Source organism: Eubalaena glacialis, chromosome 19 (assembly GCF_028564815.1).
Source record: "Eubalaena glacialis isolate mEubGla1 chromosome 19, mEubGla1.1.hap2.+ XY, whole genome shotgun sequence".
In the NCBI taxonomy this organism is placed as follows: domain Eukaryota; kingdom Metazoa; phylum Chordata; class Mammalia; order Artiodactyla; family Balaenidae; genus Eubalaena; species Eubalaena glacialis.
In genome coordinates this window covers 10,496,117-10,505,318 of record NC_083734.1, presented here as the reverse complement: position 1 = coordinate 10,505,318, position 9,202 = coordinate 10,496,117, and the positions used below count along the sequence as shown (strand labels likewise).

At 56.1% G+C, this 9,202-nt stretch overlaps 2 protein-coding genes across 2 annotated transcripts; one reads left to right on the top strand and one right to left on the bottom strand.

Annotated features, from left to right (window-relative positions):
* Positions 1-266: 266 nt before the first annotated feature.
* SLC16A13 (solute carrier family 16 member 13) lies at positions 267-4,889 on the top strand. Its single transcript, XM_061176091.1, has 4 exons — positions 267-694; positions 845-988; positions 1,986-2,723; positions 3,425-4,889. The coding sequence occupies exons 1-4, from the start codon at positions 496-498 to the stop codon at positions 3,622-3,624; spliced, it is 1,281 nt and encodes a 426-aa protein (XP_061032074.1). The 5' UTR covers positions 267-495; the 3' UTR covers positions 3,625-4,889.
* Positions 4,635-7,167, bottom strand: SLC16A11 (solute carrier family 16 member 11). The gene is made up of 5 exons (XM_061176090.1): positions 7,100-7,167; positions 6,327-6,534; positions 5,915-6,058; positions 4,982-5,749; positions 4,635-4,894 (listed from the first exon to the last, which is right to left on the bottom strand). The coding sequence occupies exons 2-5, from the start codon at positions 6,526-6,528 to the stop codon at positions 4,665-4,667; spliced, it is 1,344 nt and encodes a 447-aa protein (XP_061032073.1). The 5' UTR covers positions 6,529-6,534; positions 7,100-7,167; the 3' UTR covers positions 4,635-4,664.
* Between the last annotated feature and the right edge of the window lie 2,035 nt (positions 7,168-9,202).

Below are 9,202 nucleotides of genomic sequence, written 5' to 3'. Positions count from 1 at the left end.
TGCCCTTCTGGCTCCACCCCCTTCTGAGGAGTCCCGCGTTCTCATTGGTGAGCTACAGACAGGGATGTTGGCCGGGCTGGCCAGGTGCAGATACTTCCAGTGATAAGATAGATAATCCACCCGGAGACCTCAGGGATGGGGCCCAAACTCAGTGCTGCCCCCTGGCTCCTAGACCGAAAGTCAGCCCTCTCCTCCGTCTGTCCCGCCCAGGCCTCGACTCTCGACTCACGGCCGGCGGAGCCACGCCCCCCGGCGCTGAGCGCAGGGGCAAGCGCCCGCCTGGTCTCCCCACCTATATCGCCCCCGCTAGGGGAAAGGCGCAGGCGCCTCACGCAGCCTCTCTGCAGCTTTCAAGCCCTGGTTGGTACTTCCCTCTCTACCATCCTCTCCTCCCCGCTCGGCTGCGAGTGGTCCGGCTGGGTGGATGGGCAGAGGTGGAACGTCCTGAGCCCTGCTCCGGAAGGGGCTTAAGGCGGCAGCCCTGTTACCTCCCAGATGGCACTTAGGCCCGAGCCCCCCGACGGGGGCTGGGGGTGGATGGTGGTGCTCTCAGCGTTCTTCCAGTCGGCGCTGGTGTTCGGAGTGCTCCGCTCCTTCGGCGTCTTCTTTGTGGAGTTTGTGGCTGCGTTTGAGGAGCCGGCAGCGCGAGTCTCCTGGATCGCCTCCATAGGAATCGCGGTGCAGCAGTTCGGGAGTGAGTGCTGCGCCTGGGTCCAGAGTCCTGTGACCCTCGACCCTCGGAAGGGAGAGGAGATGCGGGGACGGTAAAGGAGATGGTGGGGGTGGGGTCAGTGCTGGGGAAGGACGCCTGAGATCTTCTCTCAGAACGCTTCCTCTTCTCCAGGCCCAGTGGGCAGTGCGCTGAGCACCAAGTTCGGGCCCAGGCCTGTGGTGATGGCTGGGGGCATCTTGGCTGCGTTGGGGATGCTGCTCGCCGCCTTTGCTACCTCCTTGACCCACCTGTACCTGAGTATTGGGCTGCTCTCAGGTGAGACCCTGGGCAAGGGCGGGCAAGTCAAAAGCCTGAGTCTTTTTGGCCTCTGGACTTTTACCTTCTTCCTGCTCCTTCCAAAAGGCTTAGGGAGAGGCTGAGAGAAAGTTTTGGCTGGCACCTGTGCCCAGAAGACAATTCTTTTTTTTTTTTTTTTTAATTACATCGGTTTATTTATTTATGGCTGCGTTGGGTCTTCGTTGCTGCGCGTGGGCTTTCTCTAGTTGCAGCGAGCAGGGGCTACTCTTCGTTGCGGTGCAACGGGCTTCTCTTGGCGGTGACTTCTCTTGTTGCGGAGCACGGGCTCTAGGCGCGCGGGCTTCAGTATTTGTGCATTTGGGATCTGTAGTTGTGGCTCGCGGGCTCTAGAGCGCAGGCTCAGTAGTTGTGGCGCACGGGCTCAGTTGCTCCATGGCCCTTGCTCCTTCCCAGACCAGGGCTCGAACCCGTGTCCCTTGCATTGGCAGGCAGATTCTTAACCACTGCACCACCAGCGAAGTCCCCCAGAAGGGAATTCTTAAGAGAGGTGACTAAAGTGATAAACAGGTTACGGGAAATCAGGAAATTCAAAGATGCAAGCCCAGGGCTAGTGGGACTGGAGTGTAAAAGGAAGAATTACTGTAAAATTGTGTCCGATGTGAAAGCTGTGAAATAGATATCATTATCCTATTTACAGATGAGAAGAGGCTTTAAGCTTATGCAACTTGGCAAGTGAAGTTCACACAGCCAGAAATGGTAGAGCCCAGGTCTAACTCCAGAGTTCTATGGTAGTTACTTTGCAAACATTCCAGAGTCCCATAAAGTATATTACCCCCATTTTGCAGATGAGATTGAGGCTAGGAGATTAAATAGACAAGGTCATACAGCTAGAAAGTATCAAGCTAGGATTGTAATTTATGCCTGTGCTACATTCTGCTGTTGGGCAGTGTTGGGATGATTGTGTGCCCTGAGCTCCTTAAGGGTCCCTCAACCCCCATTTCTTCCTTTTTGACAGGATCTGGCTGGGCCTTGACCTTCACTCCCACCCTGGCCTGCCTGTCCCGTTACTTCTCTCGTCGGCGATCCCTGGCCACCGGGCTGGCACTGACGGGCGTGGGCCTCTCCTCCTTTGCTTTTGCTCCACTCTTCCAATGGCTGCTCAGCCAGTACGCCTGGCGGGGGGCCCTGCTGCTGGTGTCTGCCCTCTCCCTCCACTTGGTGGCCTGTGGTGCTCTTCTCCGCCCACTCTCCCTGGCTGAGGACCCTGTCGTGGGTGGCCCTGGGGCCCAACTTGCCAACCTTCTCCATCATGGCCCCTTCCTCCGTTACACCGTTGCCCTCACCCTGATCAACACTGGCTACTTCATTCCCTACGTGCACCTGGTGGCCCATCTTCGGGACCTAGATTGGGACCCACTGCCTGCTGCCTTCCTACTCTCAGTGGCGGCTATTTCTGACCCTGTGGGGCGTGTGGCTTCTGGGTGGCTAGGGGATGCAGTCCCAGGGCCTGTGGCAAGACTCCTGATGCTCTGGACCACCCTGACTGGGGTGATACTGGCCCTGTACCCTGTGGCTCAGGCTCCCACAGCCCTGGTGGCTCTGACTGTGGCCTATGGCTTCACATCAGGGGCCCTGACCCCAGTGGCCTTCTCCGTGCTGCCTGAACTGGTGGGAACTGGAAAGATATACTGTGGCCTGGGACTGGTGCAGATGGTAGAAAGCATCGGGGGGCTGCTGGGGGCTCCTCTATCAGGTAAGGGGACTGGGATTTCCAGGTGGGTGCGGGCTGCCACGTCATACGATTCAGGGAGGTAATTGACATTATAGTGTATGTGAATACTGCCCTCTGGTATGGTACATACACAGCCTGCATGGTCGATCACAGCAGCCCTGAAATGGGTCCAAAGTGCAAAGAAATTGGGGCTGTGGAAAGATTAAGAGGACCTATGTGGCACCCTTGGCAGGGTACCTACAGCTGGGGTTTTCAGAGGACCTGGTCAGACCCGGCCAGACATAACATGCCAGCGTCTGCCTTTTCCCTTGGCCCACTGGGCCCCAGGCCAGGGGTCTGAGCCATCTGGTCAAAGTTCTCCAGGCTCCTGATGCCAGAACCTTCAGACCCTTAACATTTTCCTCTTAACTATTAACCGAAGGCATGGAAGGGAAGGCCACAGCTACTGGAAAGAAAGGCACAAGTGTGCCTGACTCCATCTGGATCCCCAAATCCCCACTGGCTGGTTCAGAGATACTTTCTGAAAGCAGGAAGGTGGTTGAAATGGCCTTTTGAGGCCCCTAGGGAAGCCTGAGTTCTCAAGCTCATCCAGTCCTACCTTGAGAGTTCTAACTCTTCCAAGATGATGGGTTAAGGATTATTTTCTTCCCTCCACCCCAAAATGTGTCTGAGTCCCAGGAAACAGATCACCCATGTGTATTCTTTTTCTCTCTTGAATCTAGGCTACCTCCGGGATGTGACAGGCACCTACACAGCTTCTTTTGTGGTGGCTGGGGCCTTCCTTCTTGCAGGGAGTGGAGTTCTCATCACTTTGCCCCACTTTTTCTGCTTCTCAGCTCCTACCTCCAAGCCCCAGGACCCTGTAACAGAGGCACTGGATACCAAAGTCCCCCTGCCCAGGGAGGGGCTGGGAGAGGATTGAACTCCAAGAAGGGGCAGTCAGACCCAGAAACCCAGGGGTTGTTGGCTCCAGGTCTTCTCCTTCCCCATCTTGGCACCCACAGAACCACAGTGCCTTAAGCATCGTTATCTGCCTCCCCCCCCCACCCCAGAGCAGGCCTGGGGCTCCTGCGATGTGTGTGCCAACCCTTTGTATTTTGTCTTATCACTCCTTTGCTCTCACAACCTTTTCTGAAGGATCCAGGAGTTCAGCCTGCTCCACTGAGCTGTGAATCGACTGTGGAAACTCAAAGGCCAAGAGACTTACCATGTTTTACATGTGATCTCTAGTGTTGCCTCCTACATTTCTTCCCTGAAGACAGATCTTTGGGAAAGAGGGATGCCCCTTTGAGATAAAACTGAATAAGAAAACCGGACAATAATCAGAACCTCAAAAAGAATTGGGGCCCATATGCCTGGGTTGGCTGAATGGGGTCATGCTGGGGACTGGAGGGGAGGTATCCAGCAGCTCTGGTGACCCAGAGCATTTAACCCTGGACTCTGCTCTCTGGACCACAGTTCCTCCTACTTGCCCACTGACCTCTTTCCCACTATCCCCTGTAACTTAGAAAAGAAATCAAGAAAATGGTGAGGGACATGCGGGGGGTGCTAGCTGGGGAGGGGGAGATAAAGCTAAGAGAGCTGAAGTCTGGGTCTGGGATTCTTATGTTTTCATCAGGCCAGTAGAAGGAGACTGAAATGCAGGAAAGACTTATCTGGGAAATGAGGATGGGGCAGCTAGCACCCATGAGCACCCCCCTCCTCCAACAAACTGAAGCTGATAGGCAGTTTCTCAAAGATTTCCTGTTATAATGGCAAGAACTTGGGCAAAGAGAAATGGACTGACTGGACAAACACCCTTCCTGCCTCGCACGGCTTAGGGGGATCCTGTTCCTATCAACCAGCCTTTTTGGATATTTTAAGTAGAATGTTTGCAGCATCCTAGATTGCCTAACAATTGGAGCTTGCAGGAAAAGCAGATAGAAAGTCTTTATTGGGGGCGAGGCTCAAACAAGAAAATGGTCAACAAGTGGTGTCCAGAGTGGAGTGAGGGCCTCCTGGGGGGAGCAGGGCAACCTGAGGGTCGGGGAGCAGCTCCCCCCTCTCAGGGGGTGCGGTGCCTGGATGTGAGGCTGGACGGCAGGAGGGCAGCGCACTGGGCAGCCCCATGTAGATGAAGCTGCCAGAGAGGATGAAAGAGCCGCACACGAGGAAGGAGGCGGTGAAGTCTCCTGTCTCATCCCTTAGGAAGCCTGAGAGGAGAGGGAAAGGAACTCAGAGGCCTCCGAGCCCAGGTGCAGAGGAGGGTTGCGAGCGGATCTGCTGGCTCAGGCCCTTACCTGACAGGGGAGGGCCCAGAAGCCCCCCGAGGCTCATCAGCATCATCACCAGCCCGGTGGCCTGTACCACACCTCCGATGCCCACCAGCCCCGGGAGCACGCCAAAAACCAACGGGGCGTAACTTCCGGCGCTCAGCCCGTAGGCCCCAGCCGCGGCCAGCAGGGGGCCCCCCCAGCTCTCCTCGTTCCCCACCACCGGCACCAGACCCACCGCCAGCAGCCCTAGCCCTGTCAGGGCCCCGAACATCGCCAGCAACCGCGGGAGGGGCACCCAACCCTGGTCCGCCAGCCACCCGCAGAGCAGCCGGGCGCCCGCGTCCCCCACGGCAGCCACCGCCACCACCAGCACCGCCCCATACCCCCCCAGGCCCCGATCTAAAGCGTGAGGGGCCAGGTGCACGTAGGGGACGAAGTACCCGCCCCCCACCAAGGCCGTGCCTAGAGCAAAAACTAAGAAGGCCCGGCGTGTGAAGAGACCTAGGCCGAGGGCAGCTAGGGGGCTTCGGGGTGGGCCCAGGGGGTCTCCAGGTAGCGCCAGGGGTCGCAACAGGGCGCCACAGGGGGTGAGGTGGAGGGTAATGGCGCCAAGGAGGAGCAGGGCGCCCCGCCAGCCGAAATTATCGAGGAGGAGCTGCAAGGCGGGCGCCAGAAGCAGCGAGGAGGCCCCGTTGCCCGTGAGTGCCAGCCCCACGGCCAAGACTCGACGGCGGGAGAAGTAACGGGAGAGGGTCCCGAGGGCAGGGGCGAATACCAGGGCCCAGCCGGAGCCTGCGAATGGATAGGACCGGGTGAGGACAGGAGCCGGGGATGCCTGCCCCTACCATCCCAGCTCGGCTGCTCGCAGGAGGCCCTCGCGCCCTCGGCCTCCAGCTCCCGACACGCTCCTATCTCCACCATCACCCCTGAAGAACCCGGGAATCCCTCTCTCCTCACCAGCAAGGACGCCCAGGCCAAGGTAGAGGTGCAGCAGACTGCGGGCGGAAGCCGAGAAGACGAAGCCGAGCGAGGTGAGGACGCCCCCAACCATCACCACGGGGCGCGCCCCCCAGCGGGTGCTCAGGGCGCTGCCCACTGGGCCTGGGAGGAGGCGGAGTCAACGGAAGACACGCTCCTGGACCCCCAAACTCGCTCCAACACTTCTCATTGGCTGTTTGCCTGGCCTAAACTTCTCCCCCTGCCTAACAGCCCCACCGCCTTGACCTCAAGACCCACTATATTCTAGAACTTAGGTACACTGGTCGACCTTTCTTAGGTTGTCTGGTAATCAAGCAGGTGTGTCCCCCACCACTGCACTCATGGCCCCTCCACCCCGGTTCCCGCCTCCCACCTCGGGGGCCCCCCTCACTGGCTGCCTGCTGCACGGCCAGGGCCAGAGCGCTGACCCACGCAGTGTCCTGAGCGCTTCGGTCAAAATGCTCCGCGAGGTCAGGGAGGGCGAGGCCCAGGGAGCGTAACAGTCCGTAGGAGAGCCCATTCACCGCGAAGGCTGCGGCCGCCACCACCCAGCCCCAGCCCCCGTCCGGGGGTCCGGCTGGCTTGGGGGTCATCACCGCCTGGAGGAGGGGGAACACCTGTGAGAAAAGTCTCCAGGTCTGTGCCTCCTTTAGGGACCTGGGCATCCCTGAGATCCAGCTTCTGGCTCTTTGCCCAGGGTGGGCACGTCACCCTGAGCACGACAGGACGGAGGCGGAGGAGCCTAGGGACAGAACTCCCGGGTTCGCGCGATCCCGGGACGGGATGACAGCCGGATCCCCCAGGCCTGAGACTCCCCTTCCCACACACCCGTTTCCCTTACCCGACCTCTCCGGGCAGTGCGGGGAGAGGAAGGGCTCGGCCCGCTTTTCTCCCTGCTTCCGGGGCGGGCGGGGCCCCAGAGGGAGCAAACGTAGAGATGCAGCCCAACTTGGACGGGCTCTCAAGGTAAACAGAGAGCGCCACAGGGGTGCTGAGCCACCTGGGACGCGGGGGGTACGGAGGGCAGGGGCGAGCTGAGACAGCCAATCCGCCGAGCCGCGGGTGAGGCCAGACGCCGAGTCCCACGGGGATTGAATTATCCACTTACACCCCCAACCCCGGGGAAGGGAGGGGCGAGGAATGAATGCCGCCACGCCCACGCACCTGCCGCCGGCTGCGCACCCAGGAGACGCGTGGATTGCAATCTCCAGCCTGCCCAACGTCGGTAGGCAACGCACGGAAATAGGGGTGGTCCTCCCAAAGCCTGAGGGTATGAGTAGTTTCGTTCCCAGGGAACGTTGCTGGAGAACCTGGTAAAACCTCGGATGTTAAATCACCTCCACGGAGTGTATGTTGCGTGCTCAACAATAATATGCCCTCAAGGACGGAGGGGAAGGAAGAGGACTTCCTTATGATGGGCCAGGGACATGTACACATGTCATCTTTCATCTTCACAATCACCCTGTGAAAAAGGTGTTCTCCCCATTTTACAGACGAAGTAACTGAAACTTAGGGAGGTTAGGTGACTTGCCCAAATCACTCAGATTAAAAAAAAAAAAAATGGTGGAAATATTTGAATTTCGGTCTGTCCAACTGCGGAACCATACAAGAAGAACAGACCTAGGACTGAAATAGAATCTGCCACCATGGAGGGAAATGGCCTGGAGACAGTTTGATGCCAAACTGACCTGGAAATGGTAGAGCCTTTGCAGAGCCAGAGAGTTTATGATTCTGAGATAGGGGTTACTGGGAATAGAAAGGATTCTTGAGGTCAGAATCGCTGAAGATTTAGATTAGAATTTTAAAAACAAAGTTAAGAAATCCGATAATTGAACCCAGGTATTGATTTCTTGAAAAAACTTTCCTTTTTACATTAGGATTAAGTTTATCATTAATTTACTTCAGCTGTTTGATCAAGGTTTGGTTTAATTTTTCAACAGTATCAGAGAAATTGGCAGTTTACAGTTTGGCGTATGCAACATCCGAAAGCCACATGGTGGCAGTGTTTCCTAATGGTTGAGAACGTTTCTACAAATAAAGAAAAAAACAGCTTCTTAATCAGTGAAACTATAAACCTAACAACATGATCTTCGAGGGCTCTCCACTGCCTATAGGAGGAAAAAAACAACAAAATTCTCTACTTTGGGCATAGGGCCTTTCACAATCAAGGTAGACTATTTTTCCATCCCATCTCCCTCCCCTCTCTCCTACACCCTTCCATCAGCCGCCTCTATGGACATTCCTAGCTTTTTCTCACTCCTAAATTTTTGAATATGTCATGCCCTCTGCTTGAAATGGCCTGGATGGGGTACAGGAGCCCTGCCACACACACCTTAGGAAAGTGGTCTCACCGGTTTCCCTAGCTGGGTGTGCTGTTGTGAAAGGCACCTGGGAGACAGAGGCAGCATATCCTCAGCCAAGGGGAAGGCAGGGAGCCCACTTCCCGACATGGCCGGTGACGATTCTGCTCCAAGCTGAATGAGGCCAAGTGAAACAAATCACTCCCTCTCCATGGTGAAGTAGAAATGCAGGGCAGTCAAAGAGGAGACTGGGTCCTCAGGGTCTGGGAGTGACACTGAGCACCTTTACAGGATACTTATGAACCAAGAGGGCATCCCAGAGCCTGGGGCTAGGGCACATTCATCTTATACCTCATGTTCCCTGTATTCTTAGCCAAACTTACTATCACTACACACATCTTTTGCTTATGGAGCTGTGAATGAAAAATATTGCCTGCCATAGAGTAAACAAAGGATATTGCAGCCATCAAGCCATCACATTACAGCCACCCCAACAGTGAGCCCTGAGGGAACTCACGATGGAAACAGGATGCCCCCTATCAAACCATCAGACACTGCAGCCCTCCACCCCCAACAGTTCACCCTGAGGAGACTCAGGATGAGAAAGCCCAGGATACTGGCCCCAGATGGCTGAGGTGCGTATCAAAGGAATGATTTCAGTGAACCCAGACTCTTGCATCTTCCCATACATGGAAAAGTCCTAAACTCCTTAAGATATCTGGTTTTCTTTAATTAACAGTAATCTTTTGACGTTCCGACTACCTGGTCTTTGTTGCAAAAACTCCTGGATATCCTGGCTCCGCCCCTTGCCTCTTCGGAGCAATCTCTGAGTTATCTGCCATACTGTGTCCCGGGCTTAAGTCCTCAGTTTCGTCTGCTGAATAAAACATAACTCTCAACTTTTAGGTTGTGCATTTTTCTCAGTCAACAAGCAAATATAGCGGTGAGGTTGGGAGAATGAATTCCC